This window comes from Microcebus murinus, chromosome 10 (genome assembly GCF_040939455.1).
Source record: "Microcebus murinus isolate Inina chromosome 10, M.murinus_Inina_mat1.0, whole genome shotgun sequence".
NCBI lineage: Eukaryota > Metazoa > Chordata > Mammalia > Primates > Cheirogaleidae > Microcebus > Microcebus murinus.
In genome coordinates, this window is record NC_134113.1 from 92551909 (window position 1) to 92577657 (window position 25749).

A 25749-nucleotide genomic window follows, 5' to 3' on the forward strand; every position below is an offset into this window, starting at 1 on the left:
ATGAGGGAAAATTTTCACCAAACAACCCAGTTTGAGGTAATGAGACCTCTCAAATCTTTTCTCATGTCCTGCTCTCCTTGGTGTCTGCCAATGAAACTGCAATTCTGATGTTCTCCTTGCCTCTGCTTTCAGTAGCTTCCAAACTGTGCCACAAGTCCCCTCACCAGTCTGAGGCAGGCAAGACAGAAACCATTTCCTCAGGCAATCCCCAGACAAGTCAGAACATTGGATACACAGTCCACTCTTTTATTTCCATGAGGAGGGAGGAGCCCTTATGTGGACAGTTTCCTCCTGCTTGCTTCGCAGTATGATGCATAGAGAAAGGACATGAATGAGCATGTCAAATGTCACAAATTTTGCTACCCCTTCCTTTGTGATTCCTTCTGGTTTTACAATGAGCTGGTGCTACAGCTTCCCAACTAGTCTCTAGAGTGTTCACAGAGGTATTCTGGTCTGTAATTTTTGAATGCAATGTGTCATGCAAGAAGCAGCTCCTCTAGTTTCCTACTCTACCATTTTGCTGATGTCAGCCTTTTAAAAGTTGGAGTGGATTCTCTTAGCTCATGATTAGTACTTGCTGATTCTTGTATTTTGACCTTTGTTCACAAAGTTATTCTCTTATCACATCTTTTTTTAGCCATCTTCTGGCCTCTATTGTGCTTCCTCATGTTTAAGAGTAAGACTGTTTTTATTGTACTGTATTTTCTTATCTACCTCAACTCCTACTATTCACCTGGCAAAGCTCAATGTCAACAATATGTGATCTAGTTAAGAACCTGTCTTTATTGTACCCTTATCTACTCAATATTACCACTACTATTACTATATTCTAAATCTCAGAGTTACTTATAATCATTCACTCTTTGACATTTTTAGCTTTAATGTTATACTGTGTGTGTGTGTGTGTGTGTGTGCAATCTCTCTCTCTCTCCATTTTTTAGTGATATATTATTCCTGAATTCTGACAGGTGTCATTTAGGTGATTAGATGATCAAATGAATACATTAGCACAACTATAAAAATTCTTCAAATGTGTACTTTCTTGATATATATATATGTATATATATATATATATATACACACAAACACACACACACACATATATATATACATATACATACACAAAAATGATTGTATAATAAGGATCTTTTGTGATAGAAGATAATTGTTCAGGTGGTTGGTTGTTGCTCTCCATACTTCATATAAGCAAAATGATTTATAAATATATTTTGTGCACATATAAACAAGTGAAGACTCTTCTTTGGTTGATATTTATAGCTAGTTTATACTTTTCCAGCTTATAGGATTTTGCAAGCATCTGTTTGAAGGAAATATCTTACCTTAAATTAATTATTTTTGATGTGGCCATTATGGATTCCTAGCAGTCACAGTCATGCTTCAGAACTTGAAGTTAAACTTCAGGGCAGTAAAGCACTCTTTTAATCCCCTGATTACATCATCAGACTTCTATTTATTCCATTGACCTTTCCAAGATATCTCCACAGTTTTCACTTACTACAAATTGTTCTAATGCCGTCCATGAACCACATGAAATATCTGGAATGATTTTTAGGACATTCTTCACCTCAAGCTAACTGTGTTTTTGGAGGTTTACATTGCAGGAATCTGCATTATTAACACATTTTCAAATGATTGTTAAGTATACTAAAGCTTCAGATCCTTATGTTCATTAAAGCCTACATATATGAAAGCTCTAGAGTAGTTCTACAAGTATATAGAATTATTCTGTTTAGATGATCCAGGTTACTGTTTTATAATTCTGGTAGGTGTCTGTATCCTAAAAATTTAAATAAGGTATGTGGCAGAACCAAATATCCTAGCACTAATAAAATGACTGCTAACTATCTAATAAATAGTTAGAGAATACTTCAATTCAATTGCTAAATAGTGGATTGTGAAGTTCTCACAGATGGATCCATCTCACTTCATAATTATCAGTGATCTTTAGGGAATAAGTGTGTGCTCCCATGACAAACACATGAAAATGTAAATTTTCTTCCATGAATATGCACTTCGTATTTTCTGGGTTCACAGCCAGGAGACTGGTCAGGCACCATTGCTCATGCCTGTAATCCTAGCACTTTGGGAGGCCAAAGCAGAAGGATAGCTTGAGGAGTTCAAGACCAGCCTGAGCAAGACCTTGTCTCTGCAAAAAAATACAAAAATTAGCTAGGTGTGATGATGCGTGCCTGTAGTCCCAGCTGCTCAGGAGGCTGAGGCAGGAGGAACCCTTGAGCCCAGGAGGTGCAGTAAGTTATGATCATGCCACTGTACTCTACCCTGGGCAACAGAGAAAGACCCTGTCTCAAATTTAAAAAAAGAAGTAAGAAAAAAAAAAACTAAAACAGCCAAGAGACTGCTTCCACTGTCAAGTAATTTTGAGCACCTGGTACTATAGTCCAATCATAGAATGTGACTTTTAGGAAGTTCCTGATTTTGCTCTTTTTTCATGTATAATGTGAGGATGTCAGACTTGATGGCATCTGAGGTCTTGCTTAAGATTCTACTGAAAATCCTTAAAAGAAATAGGAAATTCTAACGCTTTCATTTTTCATAATTCTGGCAGACTTAAATTTCTTTTAATTTTGTGGAGATTCTATTATATCTACGAGTACCTACAGAACTAAGCTAGGAGTAGTCTATATATCTTTAGCTCATTGTTTTTTCAGTTGTATAATTCAGTGGCCTTTCCCACATTTATACTCCCATTTTTCACATTTTATAACTTTCTCTGGAGCACAGGTATATCAGCACGATTTTAGAGGTTTTGAATAGCATCATGGACTTTTTTGCATTAATTTTAATTTTATCAATATTAATTTTATCAATATTGTATTAAATATTACTTATTTTAATTACTCAGTTTTGGGGGGCCCTCTTAAATGTGAACACTATGTGAGTGCTTCATTTGTCTCACCCTGATCCTGTTCCTAAGATAGAAGCTCAGATGAGATAGTCAGAGGAACAATAGCAAACAAGCCCTTCCAGAATTTTGTCAAAAACCGATCAATTGAGAAAAATAGATATTACATATCAAAGTATAATAGACACACAATAAGTTGATCATCTCGATAATTGGTGGAGAAACCCCACAACTAGAAGTGTGGGCGGGTGGGGACAAAAGAGAGAAAACAAAGCATTTCAGGCAGGACACTTCCTTTCGCTGATTTTGTCTCATAGAATTAAGGGTTTGTTCTTATACACAAGTTTAATGTCACCTTCTCCTGTCTGCAATGGACAGACGAGTGATATATGCTGATTTTACAGTATCCAGAGATTCAGGCCCTGAAAGCTCATCACCCTCATCTCTTCCTCAGGGTAAGTGGCTTTAATTTTCCTTTTCACATTTGTATATCTTCCAAAATTAGATTTTCCTCTTATGTGTATGGTTTTAAATCATTGCTTTGAAGACAAGCAGCAATTCCATATTAATGTTTCATAGGTGTAATGTAGCATGCCTGCGGATAATCACAACTGGAGGAAAAGTAAAAATCTCATAAATTTATTTTTTATCAAGATAGTCAGCATGGAAAGGAAACATCACTTCTCTTAATGAGCCTTGGTTAAAAGACTCCAAAGAATAAACATTTTGCATGTATAAATGAAAGGATATTTTAAGAGACACATTGCAAATTTGCTATAATAGCAACTTACTTTATTCCAAATCCTACCACAAAATATCAATATTATGATTAAATTCCAGCGTATTTGAATCCATAAGATTCATTTCAGAATACAAAATGTAGACCTCATGATTAGCGTCCTCTGCTCTCCAAAGAGAGTGGGGAATTTCCTGGGAGAAATCATATTCAAGATCAAAGACTTGAATATAATTACAACCTGATAGTTTCTAATTTGAAAAGTATCACGGTTTAGAAGGAGATATATACAACTATTGTCTACCTAGAATTAAAAGTTAAAATTTTTTTTTAAAGGAGGAGATAAGAAACTGGACCATCTCAGTGATGAATCTATTTAACATTTGTTGAAATTGGCACTTTTCTGTGTGTCAGAGGAGTTAGTATTCTGAGTCAAAGGAATGGGGAACACCATGTGAGCTAATATGTGATAAATAGTATGGCTTGGGGATGAATAAGAGGCCAGAGACTGAGGCAGAAAATAAGTATGAAATTATTATGACATAGTATTTCCTCCTGAAATCTAACTGAATTTACTGACATTGATAACATTATTTAATACAATTATTTTCCAATCTTATATTCATTCCATATTGTGCCAAGTACGTGAGTTGTACTTTTTAGGGCTGTTTGTTACATATTTAAAACTTTCAAATTATCAAAGTTTTTGGTCAGGAATAAAGTGTTAGGATTTTCAAAAAATTTTCACTATAATCTTCATATAGTGGTCAGAGAAAATTGAAGCATTTTGATAACTACAGGGAGGATTTGGTTGAGCCACTTATTCTTTCTTTTTAAATGGAGTAAGGCCAGTTTTTTTTCGCTCTATTCAGATCTAGCAAAAGTATGTGGGGTTGGGCTTTGAAAGGTGTCAGAAAATGAACATACAGAGAGGTAGAATTTCCCCAAATGCTACTACCTACAATCCCAAATCATTGTATCCAGAAAATTTGTCTACTTGGGTTGTAACCATTATCATACAGAATATCACCTTAAAAGTAAATCTAAAAGAAAAATAATAAAATAAAGCCAGAGCAAAATATGTCACTACAGAGCACTGATCTGGTATTACGATGGCTGTGAAACCACTACTGGACTCTGTCTAAGATGTGCAGGCTGTGGTGACTGTGTGGCACAGTGATTGTATCTAAAGCAGCAGCAAAACCAGAAAGAGAGATGTGCGTGATAACTTTAAATTTGTTTATGTCCAAATGGCCAAGGATTTGGTCTGCTAGAAAAGTGGATAATGTGTTTGCAAATGCTTCTAGAGTTTATTCATTCATTCAAAAATAAGCACTTACTATGTGCCAAGTATGCTGAAAATACAGCAGTGAATAAAATAGAGAAGATGTTTTTGCTTCATAGAGTTTATATTACCATGGAGGCATACAATCAATAAAGTAAATAAATAACTAAATATGTATAAAAGATTAGATGGTGCTGGTGCTATCAAGAAAGAATTTAGGCTGGGTGCGCTGGGTCACCCTTATAATCCTAGCACTTTGAGAGGTAGGGGAGGGAGGATAGCTTAAGCTCAGGAGTTTGAGACAAGCCTGAGAAAGAGCAAGACCCAGTCTTTTCTAATAGTAGAAAAATTAGCCAGGTGTGGTGGCACACACATATAGTCCCAGCTACTGGAGAGGCTGAGGCAGGAGAATCGCTTGAGCCCATGAGTTTGAGGTTGCTGTGAGCTAGGCTGACGCCACAGCACTCTAGATGGGGCAACAGAGTGAGACTCTATCTCAAAAAAAATTAAAATGGAAATGGAATTTAGCTTTGGGGAAGAGTTGGTACCATATCAAACAAAATAATTATGGAAGGCCTCTCTGAGAAAATGCTGTGTGCATCAGGACCTGAAAGAAGTGAGGGACAAAGGCATGATCTCTGCGGAAAGAACCTTCCAGGAAATTGGACCAGCAGCAAGTACAAAAACCTTGAGATGAGCACATGCCGTCGTATTGTGGAGAGAGTCTGCGTGCAGAGTGCACACATGCAGACCAGGTGGAGATGAAAGCAGAGAGGTAACAGGGAGCCAGATTGAACAAGAATTTGTAAACCATTTTATAGACTATGATTTGCATGAAGGAAAGCCATTGAAAGATTTAGAAAAATGAAGTGAGATGATTTAACACCCTATTTACACCCAAACAAAGAATAGCTCTAAGTAGATATTTCCAGGTCATTAAAGTTCACCTGACCTCTTCAGTGATCTATTGTTAACTTCATTATTGTAATCTCATGCAGTGCAGCAAAAAAGACTTAGTACAGGAGAGCATGCACCCCCAGGTGTAGAGCAATACTCTACTCAATTCCTTAAATTTTAGCATGAATGAGTAACAATTTTTAATAGTCACCAAATTGTCTTTTTATCTATTGTTTAAAAAACACTTAAAACTACAAAAACAAAATCTGCTATTTATTGAATAGTCACCATGTGCCAGACACTATGCCCAACATTTAGGAGAATTGTTTCATATAATCGTCTCCAAAACCTTATCAAGTAAGGTTTTGTGAAGGTTGGATATATTGCCCCAAAATAACTTGTTCAAACTCAGATCTGCTCAATTTGAAAGACTGTTCTTAATGCTAGACTTTAGTAATAAAAATTACTAAATTAATTTTAGTAATACATTTTTATTAGATTTTTTTGTTTTTTATTATTTATTTAATTTTATTTTTTCCAGCATATTATAGGGGTACAAATGTTAAGGTTACATATATTTCCCTTGCCCTCTCTCCCCCCTTGATTCAGAGCTTCAAACGTGACCATCACCCCAGTTGGTGTGCATCATATTCATTATGTATATATATACCCATTCCCTACACACGTGCCCGTCACCCGATAGATGTTATTCATATATATCCACTTATGTGTTGATCAGTTAATACCAATTTGCTGGTGAGTACATGTGGTGTTTATTTTTCCATTCTTGGGATACTTTACTTAATAGAATGGGTTCCAGCTCTATCCAGGCATATACAAGAGGTGCTATATCACCATTGTTTCTTTTTAATTTTTTTCCCTTTTATTTCATCATATTATCGGGGCAAAAATATTGTTAGGCTTACAAATATTGCCCCTGCCCCCCTCCCTCCCACCAATGTGCCAGAGATTCAGGTGTGTCCAATCCCTAGGTGGTGCGCACCGCACCCATTATGTAAGTATACACCCTTCTCCTCCTCCCCCTCCCACCTGCCCACCACTGGATAAAAATTTGTTTGGTGTTTTGTGTTTTTTTTTGACATTTTGGTTACATTGTATATCTTTGCCTCTCCCTAAGAAGGGTTAGACTTATGCCCTTCCCCTCCAAAATGCTCACCACATCCCTAAGATTGAGTCTCTACACCCCCCATCCTGAATCCCTGGTGAATATTATCACAATTTGAGCACCATAGCTTTAATGAGTCAGTACCAATTTGATGGCCAGTAGATGTGGAGTCCATTTTCCATATCTTGTGTCGCCTCACTTTGGATAAGGGGCTTAAGCTTAATCCAGGATAGCATAAACGGTGCTAGCTCACTGTCGTTTCTTAGAATTGAGTAATATTCCATTGTGAGCATATACCACATTTTAATTATCCACTCATGAATTGACAGGCATATGGGTTGTTTCCATGACCCTGCATTAGTGAATTGTGCTGCCATAAACATTCAGGTGCAGATGTCTTTATAATAGAATGTCTTATGCTCTTTCAGGTAGATGCTGAACAATATTATTGCTGGGTCAATAGTATTTCTATTTCTAGCTGTTTGAGGTATCTCCAAATTCTTTTCCACAAAGGTTGCACTAATTTGCAGTCCCACCAGCAGTGTAAGAGTGTTCCTGTCTCTCCACATCCTGGCCAGCATTTGTTGTTTTGGGATTTCTTGATATAGGCCATTCTTACTGGGCTTGGGTGGTACCTCATTATGGTTTTGATCTGCATTTCTCTGATTATTAGAGATGTTGAGCATTTTTTATATGTTTGCATGCCATTATTCTGTCTTCTTTGGAGAAGTTTCCGTTCATTTCCATTGCCCATTTCTTGATTGGATTGTTTGATTTTTTCTTGTTAATTATTTTAATTTCTAGACAGATTCTTGTTACTAGAGTTTTATCATAGGTGTAGAGAGCAAATATTTTCTCCCACTCTGTGGGTTGTCTGTTTGCTCTACTGATGGTTTCCTTGACTATGTAGAAACTTTTTAATTTGATCAGATCCCATTTGTTTATTTTTGATGCTGCAGTGATTGCCTTGGGGGTCTTCCTCCAAAGTTATTTACCTAGACCAATGTCTGATAGGATTTTCCCAACATCTTCTTCTAGGATTCTTAAGGTTTCATGCCTTAAGTTTAAGTCTGTTATCCATCTTGAGTGACTTTTTGTGAGAGGTGAGAGGTAGGGATCCTGATTTGCTCTTCTGCCTGTAGCTAACTAATTTTCCCAGCACCATTTATTGAAGAGAGATTCTTTTCCCCATTGTATATTTTTGTCAGCTTTATAAAAGATTAGATTACCGTATACTGATGGTTTCATCTTTGGTATCTCAGATCTATTCCAGATATCCATGCTTCTGTTCTTGTGCCAGTCACAGGCTGATTTAACTATTATTGCTTTATAGTACAGCTTGAAGTCAGGAAGACTGATGCCTCCCAGTTTGTTCTTTTTATTTAAGAATCCTTTGGCTATATGAGGTTTTTTTCTGGTTCCATACAAAGTGAAGAATTATGTTTTCTAGGTCTGTAAAGAATGCTGGTGGGATTTTGATGGGGATTGCATTGATTCTATAGATCACTTTAGGTAATATTGACATTTTAACTATATTGATTCAACCAATCCATGAACAAGGTAGATTATTCCATCTGTTTAAATCTTCTGCAATTTCTTTTTTACTGTTTCGTAGTTCTCCTTGTATAAATCTTTTGTATCTTTCATTAAGTATACTCCTAGATATTTAATTTTCTTTGGGGCTATAGTAAAAGGTATTGTGTTTTTGATTTGAGTTTCTGCTTGATGGTTCTTGGCATATATGAATGCTTCTGATTTGTGTATATTGATTTTATAACCTGAAATTTTACCAAATTCAGTTAGCAAGTCTAGGAGCCTCTTGGAAGAGTCCATGGGGTTTTCTAGGTATAATATCATATCATTGGCAAAGAGCGAGAGTTTGATTTCATCTGCCTCCACTTGAATGCCCTTAATACCCCCTCCTGCCTGATTGCTATTGCTAGGACTTCACACACTATATTGAATAGGAGAAGAGATAGTGGGCATCCTTGTCTAGTTCCAGATCGAAGGGGGAAAGATTTCGATTTTTCCCTGTTTAGAATGATATTATCAGGGGGTTTGTCATGGATGGATTTGATAAGTTTAAGGTATGAGCCATCTATGCTTATTTGCCTATTTCGATAAGAGTTTTTATCATAAAGTTGTGTTGGACTTTGTCAAATGCTTTTTCTGCATCTATTGACAGAATCATATGGTCTTTGTTCTTGATTTTATTTATGAAGTGAATTGCATTTATAGACTTGCATATGTCGAATCATCCTTGCATCTCTGGAATAAAGCCCACTTGGTCATGGTGAATTATTTTTTTGTTATGTGCTACTGAATCTATTTGCTAAAATTGTATTTAGGATTTTTGCACCTGTCTTCATGAGGGATATTGGTCTGTAATTTTCTTTTTTTGTTGCATCCTTTCCTGGCTTTGGTATTAAGGTGATATTGGCTTCATAGAATGAGTCAAGAAGGATACCATCTTTCTCAATGGTGTGGAATAGTTTCTGTAGTATAGGTATGAGTTCATCTTTGTATGTTTGGTAGAACTCTGAAGTGTAGCCACGTGGCTTGGGACTTTTCCGTTTGGGGAGGTTTTTAATTACTACTACAATTTCTGACGTTGAGATTGGTCTGTTCAGGAATTCTGTTACCACCTGTTTGAATATAGGAAGGTTGTATGAATCCAGGAATTTGTTCATTTTCCCTTCGTTATGTAGTTTTGGGGCATACAGTTTTTTATAATAGTCAAATATAATGTTTTGTATTCTGTGGTGTCTGTTGTGATCTCTCCTTTTTCATTTCTTATTGAGTTTATTAGAGTCCTTTCTCTTTGAGTCCTTGTCAATCTAGCAAGAGGGTTATCGATTTTGTTTATCTTTGTGAAAAACCAGCTTCTGGTTTTGTTGATCTTCAGTATAGTTCTCTTGTTCTCCATTTCATTCAGTTCTGCTTTGATCTTCGTTATTTCTTTTCTTCTATTAGGATTGGAAATTGTTTGCTCTTTTTTTTCCAATTCCTTGAGCTTATTCATTAAGTTGTCAGTATCTAAGCTTTCTGTTTTTTGGATGTGAGTCTTAATTGCTATTAGTTTTCCTCTCAGGTAAGCTTTTGCTGTATCCCACAGGTTTTGGTAAGAGGTATCACCGTTATCATTTTGTTCAAAGAAATTCTTGATTTCCCTCTGAATTTCTTCCTTTACCCAATAATTTTTCAATAATAGATTGTTTAGTTTCCATAATTTTTTGAGGGCTTGAGTGTTTCTATAGGAATTAAACTGTAATTTTATACTGTTATGGTCAGAAAAGATACAAGGTATAATTTCTATTTTCTTGAATTTTTTGAGATCTGATTTGCAGCCTAGGATGTGATCAATTTTAGAGTAGGATCCATGGGCTGCTGAGAATAATGTAAATTCAAGTTTATCGGATGGAATGCTCTATAGAGATCTGTCAGACCTTTTTGATCAAGGGCTTTGTTCAGGTCCGTTATTTCTTTGCTTATTTTCTTGGAGGATCTATCCAGATCATTCAATGGAGTGTTGAAGTCCTCTTCTATGATGGCAATGTTGTGTAACAAGGTGATTAGATTAGACAAGGTTTGCTTTAAGTAATTGGGTGCTCCTGTATTGTGTGCATAGATATTAAGAATTGTTAAATCTTCTTGTTGGATCTTCCCTTTCACTATTATACAATGGCCATCTTTATCCTCTTTTATTTTTGCTATTTTAAAGCTTATATTATCTGCAAATAGTATAGCTACTCCAGCTTTCTTTTGACTCCTGTTTGATTGGATGATAGTTTTCCATCCCTTGACCTTCAGATGGAAGGCATCTTTGTGGGTTAGATGTGTTTCCTGTAGACAGCAAATACAAGGCTTGTAAATTTTTATCCACTCTGCCAGTCTATGTCTCTTCAGAGGACAGTTTAAGCCATTTACATGTATTGAAAGGATTGAAATTAGAGGAAGATTACCACTCATATTGTTGGGTGGTGACTTGTTGCTTTGTTTTACTTCTTGAGCCATCATGTAGTTCGAGATCTAACCTTCAATTCTTTGGTGATTTTACTTTGAGGAGTGTCTACTGCCTTGTTTGGTTAGAAATGCTGGTCTGAGAACTTCCTGTAGGGATGGTCTGGTCTTTGCAAATTCCTTGAATGATTGTTTGTCTGAGAAGGACTTTATTTTTCCCACATAGATGAAACTTAATTTTGCCAGATAAAGAATTCTAGGTTGGGCTTTTTTCTGTTTTAGAAGATTAAGGATAGGCACCCAATCTCCTGGCTTATAAGGTTTCAGATGAGAAGTCTGTTGTTAGTCTGATAGGCTTACCTTTTTAGGTCATTTGTTGCTTTCATCTCACTGCACAGACAATTGTTTCTTTCACATTTACTTTGGTCAGCCTAAAAACCATGTGGCAAGGTGATTGCCTGTTTGCATTGAGTCTCCCAGGAGTTTTGTAGTTCTTGTATTTGGATACCAAGATTTCTGGCCAGACCTGGCATATTTTCTTCCAGTATTCCGTGAAATAAGTTTTCCAGCCCTTGTGAATATTCCTCTTCACCTTCTGGAATCTCAATCAATCTGATATTCAGCTTTTTAACATAATACCAACTTCTTGTAAACTTTGGTCTTGTCTCTTGTTTCTGTGTTCCATTTCTTCCTCTGATTAGTTTAGAGCATAGGCATAATCTTCAAGTTCTGAGATTCTTTCCTCTGCATGGTCCATCCTGTTCTTTAGGCTTTCCACTGAATTATGGAGATCCTTGATTGTTTTCTTCATTGCCAGAATTTCTGTTTGGTTTTTCTTGATAGTCTCAATTTCTTTGGAGAATCTTTCATTCATTTCCTGTATTGTTCTTGTGGTTTCTCTATGTTGTGATTCTATTTTCTCTTCAATTCCATTTATGTTTGTAGCAATCCTTATTTGGAAATCTTCCTCTGTCAGTTTAGTCATATCACGTAAGTTGGTGTCTGAAGATGGAGAATGAGTATTTTGCTTTGGAGTTGACTTTTCTCTTTGCTCTTTCATGTTTCCTGTACATTTTTGTTGATTCATTTTCATCTGGGTGCTTTATTGAGGATCAGAGGTGCAGGGGATGGATTATAAGTTAAAATCTGGAATTCTGGAGGGATGATCCTGGGCAGATCAGGGGATATGTGCTGTAGACCTATACTGTCGTAGAGGAGTTTGAGCCTGTTGGATTATCTTTGGCCTCTTGTCTTCACCATATTTTAATAGACATTAGTGAGATTGGAACCCTAGCTTAGACTCCCCGGAATTATATCCCTCTTGTGAGCGTGATTCCCCTATCAACTAGTCATATGAAGAGAGAGGCACTCTGATGAACTATGAGGTTGTTCTCTCTTTTCGTTGCTTGTGTTTGCGAGTGGAGGTCAGTTATCAAGCTATCCCAATACCTATGTAATGAGCTCTAAACTCTTAATGTGGTAAACAGGACTCTCAGCCTTTGGGGAGTGCCGTGCCTCTCCCAGGGAATCCTTGGGCCCTATTATCTATTTAGTTGGGGTGAGATAAGCAATAGGTATTAGCAAGTTTAAGAGATTAATCTTCAAGGTTGCTTGATCTATGGCTACAGGGGAGATGCTAAAAAGTTATTCAGAGATCATTCACTGCATATTTCTGGCAGCTCCTGGTGGAGAGAGTCTTTTGGTGCAATTGTTAAGGATTCTGGTTGAGATTTTCCTTCTCAGAACCCAGGTCTATAATTTGGCAACTGCCTGGATACCAAGGACAAGCCCTTGTATTCTGCTTTTAACAGATGATCCAAACCAACTTGCTGTAGTAGGACAACAACTCTTTTTACTCTGCCCCCCCCAAGGATGGTGTGAAGTTTATCTGGATGGTGTGAAGTTAAAGGCTCAGGGCTATTGAAAAGGCCCTGCTCAGGGGTGCTGAGGGAAACAGTACTGAGAGCGACCTGCCTGGCAACTCTGCTCCTGCATATGAGGGGTCAGGCCCTTCCCTATGGAATACCAGTGGTCTGGTCGCAGACAAGGACCTTCTGCAACCCAGGCGGGCCTTAGCCTTAAAAGCAGACTCTCTCACTACTGTGTGTTTCCAGGGCTGGGTCTGATCCTTTGGCTGAAGACACTGTCTTCTAGATCACCTCCAGGATATGAGTTCATGTCTCAGCTTGGGTATCAGTCTACAGAAACTGTTACTAAACCCTTTCAGGGGAGGGGTCTGGGCCTTTGGCGAGAAACAGGCCAGCAATGGATACTAAGCAATAGTAGATAGGAGTCCAGCCTCTGGTTTCAGTTTGAATAATGGCTTGTTTCACTACTCCACCCAGGGGTGGAGTCTGTAGTATTGGAGAGAAGCACCTATCTCAATACCCCAGAACATGCTGAGGGTACAATTGTCCCAAGTCAGAGTTGGAAAATCACTCTCTTTCCCATTTCCACCTGGTTAGGGTGGGTTCTGTTCATTAGGAGCAAAGCAGAGGCAGTTGGGTGGGATAGGGAACTGCCTGACCTCACCAGAGGACACCACCTGGGGAGCAATCTCTCTCTCTCTTCCCTCCCTGGTGGGACTTGAGAATTTGGGATCAGCCAGGAGGCTTCAGCAAAGGGTGAGCTCCTTCCATCTTCTGTCCCCTCATTAATGGCTCTTGAGCTGCCGGGGACCACTGAGAAGCTCCGCTGAGAGGTGAAAACTATCCCTTTTCTGTGTGTCACCAGCAGAGCTTGGGCCACTGCGGACTCCTGGGGAGGATCTGCAGAAGATCGTGCTCACTCCCTCTTCTCCCCCTGCATCCTTGCAGGTTAGATGTGTTTCCTGAAGGCAGCAGATACTTGGCTTGTCTTTTTTAATCCATTGGCTAGCCTATGTCTCTTAAGTGGGGGGTTCAAGCCATTCACATTTTGAGATAACTGATAGGTGGGGCAAACTTCTGTTCATCCTTTTGGGTTGAACCTTTTTGCTTTGTGTTCTCTCTTGAGCCATTGTGGTATCTGGCCTTTGATCTTTAGCTTTGAGTAGATTTACTTTCATGAATGTTTATTGTGCTGATCTGTGGGTAGCACTGTTTTGAGTACTTCTTTTAGGGCTGGTCTTCTCTTGGTGAATGCCCTCAGTCTTTGCTTATCGGAGAATGTCTTTATTTCTCCTTTGTATACAAAATGTAGTTTTTCAGGGAACAAGATTCTAGGCTGGGCATTTCTCTGTTTCAAAACAGTGAGAATTGGGCCCTAGTCTCTCCTTGCTTGTAAGGTCAGAAGAGAAGTTTGATGTTATTCGGATTGGCTTTCCTTTGTATGTTTCTTGCTTATTTTGCCTTACAGCTAGTAGAAGGGCCTCTTTAGTTGATATTTTGGTCAGTCTGATGACCACATGTTGTGGTGTCTTCCTGATTGCATTGAATCTCCCAGGGATCCTTTGAATTCTTGTACTTAGATATCTAGATTTTTAGGAAGGCCTGGGAAATTTTCCTCTATTATATCTTCAAACAGCTTATCCAACCCTTGTGTGTTTTCTTCTTTCCATTCTGGAGTCCCTATAACCCTCACATTAGGTTTCTTCTCATAATCCCACATTTCTTGTACACTTTTATTTCTCTGTTCTATCTCTATGACTGACTTATTTAATTGGAAGGTGTTATCTTCAATCTCTGAGATTCTTTCTTCTGTTTGATCGACCCTGTTCTTGAGGCTTTCCACTGTGTTTTGTGGTTCCCTGAATAGATTCTTCATTTCCAAAAATTCGGTTTGATTTTTCTTTATTATTTCAATTTCTTTAGTAAATTTTTGTTTTAGGTCCTGGATTTTTTTTTGTGGTTTCTTTGTGTTGGTTATCTCTTTTTTTCTTGCAAGTCATTGAATTTTCTTATGACCCATGCTCGAAATTCTTCTTCTGTCATTTTGGTGGTCTGATTTTGGTTGATGTTCATTTCTAAGGGGCTGGTGTTCCTCTTTGGGGGTGTGCTTTCCATTTGAGTCTTCTTACTTCCCAAGTTCTTTTGTTGATTTTTTCTCAACTGGATCAGTTTTTCTTCTTACCTTTAGGTATTTGCTTGGATATGACATGCCCTGTTTAGTCCTGAGCCCTGTTTAGTCTCTGAGCCAGTAGGTGGTGTTTGTATGTGACATTTGACTACACCCTGTATGATGAATCAGTAGATGCCATAATAGGGTGTGCACAATGACCTCCCTCTCAGTAGGTGGCACTTGCTAGGAGGACGAGGCTACAGTGTTATTTTTGTGTCCTGTAACCAGTTCTTGTTCTTCTGGAGAGGCACTCTAGTGCGTCAGGTGGTGGGTGGGGCTCTGGGACTTCCACGTGTGTCCTTATTCTCCACCTCAGTGAGGGTTGATCTGGGATTGAGTCTGGGCATAGCTGGGTTGCGTAATCCTGCCCTCAAGCACCACAAATGCTGTTATCAGGGGTCAATGTTCTGTTCTCTGTTTCTGGGCAAAGCTGTTATGGAGGGCTGTAATGTCCCCACTCAGTCAGAAAGTCTGCGTGTGGGGGTGGGGCTGTTTGAGACCTGCAGTCTGGAGCAGGCCTCAATCATTTCCATCCTTCCCAACTCCATGGCTTCTCCTGGGCTTCTGCCAGGCAGACAGACTTCATGCCAGCAAGTATCCCCTGGTTATGATGCAGGGCAGGAGGTTCCCTGCACTGGATCGCAGCCTGGGCTGGGGACATGGACCCCCACCTTGGGAGAAGGGTTGCCCACAAGCACACTGATGTGCCCCTGAAGGCACACACATGTTAGTAGGATTGTTCAAGGATATCCCTTCTTTGCCCTGGGGCAATATGAGACCTGGGTGCATGGAATCTGGTCTGTAGGTCTGACCTCTGGGCCCCAGAATTTAATCCCTGACCTCACCTTGGCATGAGTGCCAGTCCTAATTCTCCCATGGGGAGCCCAAACTGGGTCATTGTCTCTCAGCCTCAGGATCTGCCCTGTTCTCCTGGAGTCATCAAGCCAGCAGCACCTGGGAGGGCTGGTGGGTAGGGTGCTCACCATCTAAGTACCCCTCAGTCAGCTGTAGGCGCCCCAAGAAGAAGGTCCTATTTCCTGGAGATGCCTCCAGCTGGTGCCTATATTGTCTCTCTTGGCAGCCGCAGATAGGGAGGGTGAGGGGAGAATGGAGCAATATGGTGCCTGCCGAGCAACTCAGGTCTGTGCACAGGGTGGTGCCCTGAGGGAGTTGGGAGCCTGGTGCCACCTGTCCATCAGGCTTACCGCTCCCTGGCAGTGGCCATCTCTGGGCTGGTGTCCACAGGTCTCTCCAACTGCTGGGGAGCCCACCAGCAGTCCAAGATGTGAGGGAGGGGAAAGTTAGCTGCTTCTCCTACCCTTGTCGCTGGTCTCCAAGCTTCTTGGGAGCTCTCTTCTTCCAGTTCTCCTCTGCGACCTCCCATGGAATCTCCCATAGTGTCAGGTACCCCTCCTTCCAACCCTTGCCCCAAGTATGTTTGTCTGCTTGCTTATTTCTTCTATCTTCTTCTAAAATCTGTCTTTTCTGCAGAGACACTCTGGCTGGTGGTTTTCCTCATCCACCCTTCTGCTGTCCCAGTAATAAAATTACTATGAAATTAAAATAGTGACTATATGGAGCTTTCCTTATTTTGCAAACAAACTTGGAGTTTTAAGGAAGGAAAGGGTGAAGAAGAGAAGAGATAAAATGGTGAAATAATGTATATATTAATAAAACTGAAAGGAAAGACATCCTAGTGTTGTACTAGGCTCATTGACTGGGTGTAGCCACTCTTATGTCACACTAGCTCTCATTAGAAATTTTGAACTCATATTGCCAAGCTTGGTTTCCTCATTTCCAGATGCATCCATGGGACTTTGTAGTTTCCTCTAGATGTCTACTCCTATCTCCCCACCCAATTGATACATGCCCTCAATAATATCTGATGATCATCCACATGTCACTACCTTGACTCTAATGTAATATTCTTCCCACAATCTTTTATGATATTTAGCTATACTAAATTATATCTTCTCATCAACATTTCAGGGAGAGAGGACTCACTTATATAAATGTCAGCATCCTAATGCTAGAGACTATTAAATCTGTGAACTGACTTGCACAACTTAATTCTCAAATGTAATGTGCACCAAAAAAAGTAGAAATGGCTATATAGACCATTCTGAAAAATATAATGAAAATAAAAGACAGTATTGTAATCATTTATATTGAGAAATATTAGAAAATATTTTTAAAAGGATAGATAATATAAATAAATCAATAGCTTCAGATAAATTAGAAAAACTTTACTTATGAATGCCCTTGGCTCCAATAATCCATTTTAGAATATAATTTATAATTGTCATATATCTGTTATAAACAAAATGGGAACAAAAGAGGTCTTATAATTAAATCAGAAATATAGGAGCTGTCTAAACATAACTTCAAGCAATGTAATTGAGACATATCAAACCAGAGTAATTTCCTGCCAGAACTTATTTAATTTTGATAGCTAAAACCCAGTGTTTCTAAAGAATATTTTCATAAATAAATCCTTTTATTGTTTTCCCTATGAAATTCATGTTATAAAGCAAAATATATAGCTGTGATTAATTTATAACATTTCATTAATCAAAATAATCATAACTTCTGATGACCATGATATGTACATAATATAGTAATTACTATGATTACAGAGAAAAGCAAAGATAGCTGACATTTTGTTTAGACTATGCAATGTTGCAGAGATAAGTGCATGTTATATTTTACTAGTTTAATACTGAAAATAAATGCACTCACAAAATATTCTTCCTTGAATGCCATACATTTGATTCAATTGGAGATGATTATTTTAGATAACAATAAAGCAGAGTATTCTGTGTTAAAGAATAGAAAATAGAAATGTTTTATATCACCAGTAACTATCATGGTGCTTGGCACAAAATAGAGACATAAAATATCTTGAATAAATGAAGATTTTCCTTCTTAGATAAAATGTTTTAACTTACTTCCTGCAATAGGGCATGCACTTCATTTTTGTATATCACTTGGCAATTTTCAAAACATCTTCCCATCTAGCTCATTTGATTTTTATCCTTTGTATATAAGATATACGTAAATATTCCTATTTCACCAATGAGCAGACTCTCAGCTGTGTCTGAAGACCTGTGCTGTGGGACTCTACTTTTAAGATTTCTGATAAAGGTTCTTTCCTACCTGCAACCTGTAAGCTGAATCTCATTGTCTCACTGTTATCCAAACCGACTTTGATTTTTGTACCAGATGTACTCAGCTGAGTTCATTGAGTAATTTTTTTTAACATCTCAGACCTTTGTCAGGGTCCACGTTGGCATCAATTTGCTCTGAAACTTGGCTGTGCTGGAGTTACTCTTCTTGTCTTAGCTGTGATCAGGTTGACTATTTCAGGTAAGTAAGGCAAGATCATTTGCTTCACAATATTTACTCATCATAAACATCAGAAAATCTTAATACAATTTGGCCACCCCAAACTTAGTGAAAGACCAATTAAATAAAAAGTTAGAAAGCATTGTTTCTGACAGTCAGCTTATACATTGAAAACTTCAGTCTTTCACATTTATCTTCCTAATTGCTCTGAAAGTCATCATGGTGTACTTACTATATATGTGCTCTAAGAACTTTAAAAAAGATCACTATTGTGAAAACAATTGACAATAACAAAAAAAGTAAAAATTCCAGTTATTTACAGATTATTAAGTACCTACTAAATTCCCTATTGCAGTAGACCATCTCCCTGCTGGGATAGGCATAAATACATTCGTGCTGAAGATCAGAGAGTTCAGACAAGAGTGTAAGCAATTTAAAAGTTTAAGAAATGCCTTTAGGTTGATTTATCTACTAGATAATAGGTAAGCTAATATCTGTGTGAGTCTACTTGTTAATATTTTTCTTATTTATGTCAGCTGCCTCTTAACTAGAACCTTTGTTACCACGTTGCTATCCTTTATCTTTTGTCCTCAGTCTAGCTTGTTGAGATAACTTAGTTTCCTAAACTGATACATATAACCTGTCCACTCTGCCACACATTTCAGCATTTAATCTTCTTAATGGTGGTGTTTCCTTACTTATAGTGATATCCTTACAACAAAAATCACCAATAGAGAAAAGCAGTGTGGATGTTCAGCAGAACAGGAATGAAACAACAGGTAATTTTGTGGCTTGAATTTCCTAAGAAAAATAGTTAATATTTGATAAATATCATGCATGACCTTAGTTAAAGTTCACAACAAACTGTATGTTTAAATACCATTATCACCGTACTTTTATGTTTGAGAAAACTGAGGCACAAAAAGGTTAAGCAACTTGTTGAGGGTCACACAAACGGTAAGTGGTGACACCAGGAATTGTACTTGGGTGGTCTGACTTCAGAGCCTAAGATCTTAACCACCAGGGCGTGCTGCCTCATGAGAAGCCTCTGCTGGGATATTTGATCATAAATAGGCAAACATCGAGTTAAATGTAAAATATACTTTTAAGTGAAATATTTGATTATTTTAATGAATGTGTCAAACAGTTAAGTTTGGTCTGAAATTAATTAATAGAACTCAAAACATAGAATGAATTCTTTCCTATTTATCATATTTCCTCAATATGTAGCAACATTAATCTTGTTCCAGTGTGTGTGTATAAAGACGACTATTGGTGCCCTCTCCAGCGAGCCCACCCTCCACCCACCCGGGGTCTCCTTCCACCTTCCTCCTCCTTCTTCTCCACCCCCCCTAAAAATGATAATATTGTTGAGTAACTGTAGCAGAATATGATCTGTTTGCACATTCTCACAGAACAGAAACTTTAAGAAGCTTGGAACATCTGTCTGGAAAATGCTATCCAATAAATAGTATTAAATGGGCAAATATATCATTTGGCAATTGCAAATTTTCTTGTGATTTTTTTATTTGTAGTACTTATTAATTTAGTGAAAAGAATTATTATTTGCTTTGCATTTTGCATGTTGTTTAAAGTCAGCATTTTTTAGATAAGTTTGATGCTGCTGTCTATGTAGTAGAATAAGTCCTGGTGGTGAATTTAAGGAAACTGAGAAATAGTCTTTTTTAGTTTTTTATTTTTTTATTTTGTGGCAAATTTCTTATTTCATGATTCATCCCCAGTGTCTTTCTGGTGGCTGTTTTTAAAATCTTTGGCTGAGAAATAGTCTTGACTCTACCATCCATCAAATCCATTGGGTGGATTTGAACAAGATATTCTGTTTCTCAGTGTCTTAAAATGTAAGATATGTCTGTTTAAATTATTCTGATGGCATCTTCCTATTTTAGTATTCTGTGATTCAATTTATGCTCAGCATAACTGGCCACTAATTCCCAATTCTTGGTACCAGAATAAACAGTAGGTCTCATAATTATAATAAATCCATCATTCTCACAGGGATAATCAAAGACTTCTAAGCATTTATAATGATGTGTGTGTGTTATTGTGTGGTGTGGGGGGACAGGTTAGAAATATAACACATTTATTTCTTCTTTTGGTTTCTTATTTTAGAGAGCCCACAACTGTCAGAGTGCCCAGCACGTTGGCTACCACTCCAAAAGAAATGCTTGCTTTGGTCTCAAGATACCAACTTTTGGAATAACAGTCTATCCTACTGTTCCACAAAAGAATCCAGTTTGCTTCTTATTCAAGATCAGGAAGAATTGGTAAATCCTTAAATAAATACCTTAGTAAAACTTAGCACTCCCTTTAAAGCATATTGAGATCTCTGGGCTTTAGCCCAAAGCTTTTAGGCAATGGAAGTGAGGACTTAACAATTCAAGATGCTCACAATTTGAGAGATTAAACAGACATGTAAACAAATAATTGAATAGAAGGTGATGAATAAAGCAAAATAAATAAAAACATGTAAAAAGAAATATCATTCTATATAATTACAGAGAAGCGACAACTCTGGTGAGTCATCAGGAAAGACTTCAGCGAGGGGGTGATGCTTGAACTAGGTTTCAGGGGATGAGGAGAAGAATACAAAACATGAATAGATAAGCAGATTCAATATTCTGTTATTTCTTTTGTCCCATTTATAGAAACTCATACAGGAACTGATAAAGGATACAGCAATTAACTTTTGGATTGGATTAAATTTTACATTATCAGAGAAGAATTGGAAGTGGATAAATGGCTCTTTTTTAAATTCTGCTATGTGAGTATTAGATGAGGCTAATTTTAATATTTAATTCACATCACGTTTACAGTATAAGGTAGTAACATTGTTGAAGATTGAGTTTTGTAGTTTTAATTTGGTTTAGAAACTCTCAAGAGGTTCAGAATAGGCTGGGAAGACGGATGATTCTGGAGTTGGTAGAATAGTTCCATGTATGAAAAGACATCAGCCCTTTATAAGAATATATATTTTTATCTGCAGTGGAGTTTTAGATGACAAGGAATAAACCAACTCCTTCGGGGAGGGCATGTGAAATTTTTAAAAAATGTCTAGCTGGAGGGCATTGGCATGCAGAATTTTTTAAGTAGTGTTTTACAAACTGGGAAAATATATCTCAGTGAACCATGAAACCACTTTAAAAAATTGAAAGGATGACTATAAAAGTAAATAATTATAAATATCAGAATGTGGAACTCAAACACTGAGAGGCTCTACCCACTTTAAGACAAATGTTGCAGTGTATTTTAACCGTGGTGTAAAAGAGACATTTTTGAGGGGCTGTGATGAATACATGGATAAGCCTCAAAAAAGCTGTTTGCTGTTTTTTCTTTAGTGTTTCACTATTATTTCTTGTGTAATATGGTCCAGATAACTATAACTGTAAGAACAGGCTTGATGCTATATAATTAAATGTCATATTTTAGCAAATTTCATAGTTAATGTATAATAAAGGATAGGGTTTTATTTCCCCTTGCAAGCCAAAGTGTGCAGGCATTCAATTAATTTCTGTTGAGAAATTTCAATGAGTTTTTCAAAAAAGATGATAGTAAGAGTTGCATTTAATAAGTCTGTGAATGATTTAATCAAATTTGCATAATTTACACTTAAATGTATATTTTATCATTCAAAAACAAGAGTACAAAAGGTTGAAATTTAAAACATAAGAGCATGTTCAATTTTATCTAAAATATAGGGATAATTTATTAAGTATGGAAAAGTATTAAACACTGAAAGAAATGTTGGCTTAATTAGAAATTTTTTACATTATTTGAGCCATATTTTAAAATATTTTTAAGTGTGAGAATTTAAAATGAAGATTATGTAAAAAATAAGTGTTTTGGACAGAATTAATTTATGAAAAAGCAAACAGCCATTTTGTTTAATAACATCACTACTGATTTTCTATAATACTTTCTGGAGATTATTTTCTATATTTTACTTATAAATAAATAAAAATCTATTTGGTATTAACTTTTATCTTTTTATACATAGTAAGAGTTAATTTGTTTATTATATATAGTAAGTGTGTGTTTCTCAATTTGGCCATGATGTAAACTATTTATTTTATTGTGGTTTATAGTAAAAATAAAATTAGAAAACATTGAAGTGTCTATGAGAAATATGTGTAAAGTGGATGGATTAAATTCAGTTGAACTGCCAATTTTATTCTGAAGAGAAAAATGATGCTTAAGACAGTAGTAATCAGATAAACCTGGAAGGTATGTTACAGTGAAAAGAACACCAGTTAAATCCTGCTTTTATTTGAACTCTCTGAGCCCCAGTTTTTAGGAGAAAAATTGGGGGGAATGTGTTTTACAGGACTTTTTGAGGATTAAAGGATATAATGTTAGAGAACTGGTCAGCTATATCATCAAGGAAGGTCAGGGAAGCCATTGAGGGCCTTATAGAAAGGCAGTCATTGATTTGATCAGATTGACATTAAAAAAATTAGCCTGAAAATTGAAGAAAAAATTAGAAGAGTGGAAGAGATAAAATGTAGGGAAGTTTTACAATAGCCCAGCTGAAAGAAGTTGACAGTTTAACTAGAATATTGGACAGTAGGAGGAAATCAGACTAGCAGCTCAAGTGCAAGGAGCTTCATGAAAAAATAAAAGAAAGGGAAAAAGAAAGGCTGTGATGGAGCCCTGCCCACTGTCACCAGCTCATCTTCTTTTTGAGACTATTAGGTGAGTGTTGAACTCACCCTATCCTTGCATCCCAACCCTAATACTGCCCATCCATCATTGAATTCTAGCTCTACTTCCACCTGCAGTGAACCACAGGAGTCATGCTTGTTTGAAACAAGTTGAAGCAGACACCCACTGACATCTGTTTAGAATGAGGATAAACGGGGCTCTGACTGCGTATCCCAGGAACTGAGCCTCTTTTTCTCACTGCTTCCAAATTCTACAGACCCTGTGTATCAGGGGTCCTCAAACTTTTTAAACAAGGGGCCAGTTCACTGTCCCTCAGACCATTAGAGAGTGTACACTGTGGGCCCGGGAAGAGTCGGCTGCTAAGCAGGAGAGGCAATGGCTGCAAAAACACCTGGCAGGCCAGATAAATGTCCTAGGCATGTGGCCTTTGGGCTGTAGTTTGAGGATGCCTGCAGTGTATCCACCACACCTCAATATACTTATCACATGAGCACATGCTTCGTTTAAGCATTGCAACACTTTCATATGGATCATCTTAATGCCTTCCCCAAATGTTAGGTGGTTCTACCCTACATTTGGTGAAGTTAAGGAACTATTAACATTAAAGTAGTAAAGTAAGGAGATTTGATTCCCAGTTTCCAAAGCTTCTTTGGTTTAACATCACTATGAAGTTTCTTGGTAAAAGGATTCTTTTCCAGTGAAGATGAGTTGAAAGTTTTGGAGGTTTATATTTGGAGCTTTATCTTAAAAGTGCTTACCTTTATATTTATGGTTGTGTACTTACAATGTTTACTAACTAAGTCTTCCCCTATTTCCTGAAAGACCTAGGAAATAATGGGTAAATGTGGATAATTATTAGAAGGCACTAAACACTGAGAGGCTTTTTTTTTTTTTTGCTCTACAGAGTAAACATTAAAGGTGATGCTGAAGAAGACAGCTGTGCTTACATCTCAAAAACAGGTGTTTCTTTTGAAGACTGTTATGCAGATAATAGATTTATCTGCCAAAAACAAAGAAATCCTGTCATAAATAAAGTTTATCCTGACTCTTGACTATGAATTCCATCTCAATTTCTTTACTTTCTGTAACAGTTATCTGTACTTTTAACTGCACATACTGTTACTACTGCCTAATGTACATTTAGTGGCACAAAGTGAACAAGAATTCTGTAACTATTATGAATCTCACAAAAGTTTGTGTCAAATGTATTCATTGCATAAATGAGAAAACAGAGAAATAGAGAAAGCATTTCTCATTTAAGAGACAGTGGGAGTTACAGCCACTGGGGTGCTGGGGTGCAGGGCAGACTGGGGAGCTACCTCCTCCCCCCAGCCCACATCTCTCTTGCCGAAAGTGGTAGGCACCACCCCTGGAGGTGGGGCGAAACAAGAAAACCAACTCTCCCCCAGATCTAGGGAGAACCCGTTAGGCCTGTGTAGTGCGTAAACACACAGTATAAAAGACATCGCTTCCCAGAGCAGCTCAGGCCACTCAGTTGAACAAAATGCGGAGACTGGATCTCCTCCCGGTCAGGGGCAGGCTCCAAAAGAAACTACTCCCATCAGGGGAAACTTCCAAGGGTGGTGGAAGAGCTTCCCCCAGTGGCTGATCAAGAAACTACAAAAGAGGGGACACCTGAGTTCTAGCAATTGATCCAGATGGGGAGAACTCAGCATAAAATCTCTGGTACAAAAAATCAAACCAAAAACACTCCCCCTAGGAGATACACCAGCTCTCAAGAAATGGAGACTGAGCAAACCCAAAACACTAAAATGACAGAAGAAGAATTCCAAAATTGGATTGTAAGAAAGCTCAATGATATGCAAGATAAAAATGAATGACCAACACAAGGAAACTACAAAGAAGATACAGGACTTGGAACAAAGATTCACTAAGGAAATTGAGATCTTGAAGAAGAATCAATCCGATATCCTGGAAATGAAGAATTTATTCAGAGAAATTCAAAACACAGTGGAAAGCCTCAAAAATAGGGTGGACCAAACAGAAGAAAGAATCTCAGAGATTGAAGACAACTTCAAATCAAATAAGTTAATCACAGAGATAGAGCAGAAAAATAAGAGACAAGAGCAAAGCTTACAAGAATTGTGGGATTACACAAAGAAAAATAACCCACAGGTCCACTGGATTCCAGAGAAGGAGGAAGAAAAAACCCAAGGGTTTGAACCTCAATTATTTGAAGAAATAATTGAGGAAAATTTCCCAGGTCTAACTAGTAACATAGAATTAGAAATTCAAGAGGCCAAAGGACTCCTAGGAGACACAATGCAAACAGGAAAACACCACATCATGTAGTCATCAGACTGACCAAAATACCAACAAAAGAGACCCTCCTAAAAGCTTTAAGGCAAAAGAAACAAGTAACATACAAAGGAAACCCGATCTGAATAATGCCGGATTTCTCAACTGAGACACTACAAGCAAGGAGAGACTGGGGCCCCATTCTTATTCTTTTGAAACAAAATAATGCTCAGCCTAGAACCTTGTACCCTGCAAAACTAAGCTTTATATATTAAGGAGAAATTAAGACATTCTCAGGTAAGCAAAATCTCAGGGAATTCATCAAAGGAGCAGCCCTACAAGAAGTACTCAAAACAGTGTTACGCACGGAACACCATAATAAAAACTCACGAATATAAAAACAACCAAAACCCAAAGATTAAAGGCCAGATATTACAATGGCTCAAGAGAGAAATCAAAGCAAGCGCATCCAACCCAACAGAATGAACAGTAATCCACCTCATGTATCAGTTCTCTCAATAAATGTGAATGGCTTAAAC

General features: G+C 37.6%; 1 protein-coding gene across 1 annotated transcript; it reads left to right on the forward strand.

Annotated features, from left to right (window-relative positions):
- Positions 1 to 2964: 2964 nt before the first annotated feature.
- Positions 2965 to 24020, forward strand: KLRB1 (killer cell lectin like receptor B1). The gene is made up of 6 exons (XM_012747062.2): positions 2965 to 3339; positions 18194 to 18292; positions 18976 to 19050; positions 20402 to 20556; positions 20938 to 21053; positions 23856 to 24020. Exons 1-6 carry the CDS (start codon positions 3255 to 3257, stop codon positions 24001 to 24003), a joined length of 678 nt encoding a protein of 225 aa, XP_012602516.2. The 5' UTR covers positions 2965 to 3254; the 3' UTR covers positions 24004 to 24020.
- The last annotated feature ends 1729 nt before the right edge of the window (positions 24021 to 25749 follow it).

What these genes read in the sequence shown, in the direction of transcription:
- KLRB1 (XM_012747062.2), top strand. Translation starts at nt 3,255, where the DNA reads ATGGACAGACGAGTGATATATGCTGATTTTACAGTATCCAGAGATTCA. An exon ending in GATCAGGTTGACTATTTCAG is followed by an intron (nt 18,293 to 18,975) that starts GTAAGTAAGGCA and finishes CCTTACTTATAG; the next exon opens with TGATATCCTTACAACAAAAA. An exon ending in GAACAGGAATGAAACAACAG is followed by an intron (nt 19,051 to 20,401) that starts GTAATTTTGTGG and finishes TTCTTATTTTAG; the next exon opens with AGAGCCCACAACTGTCAGAG.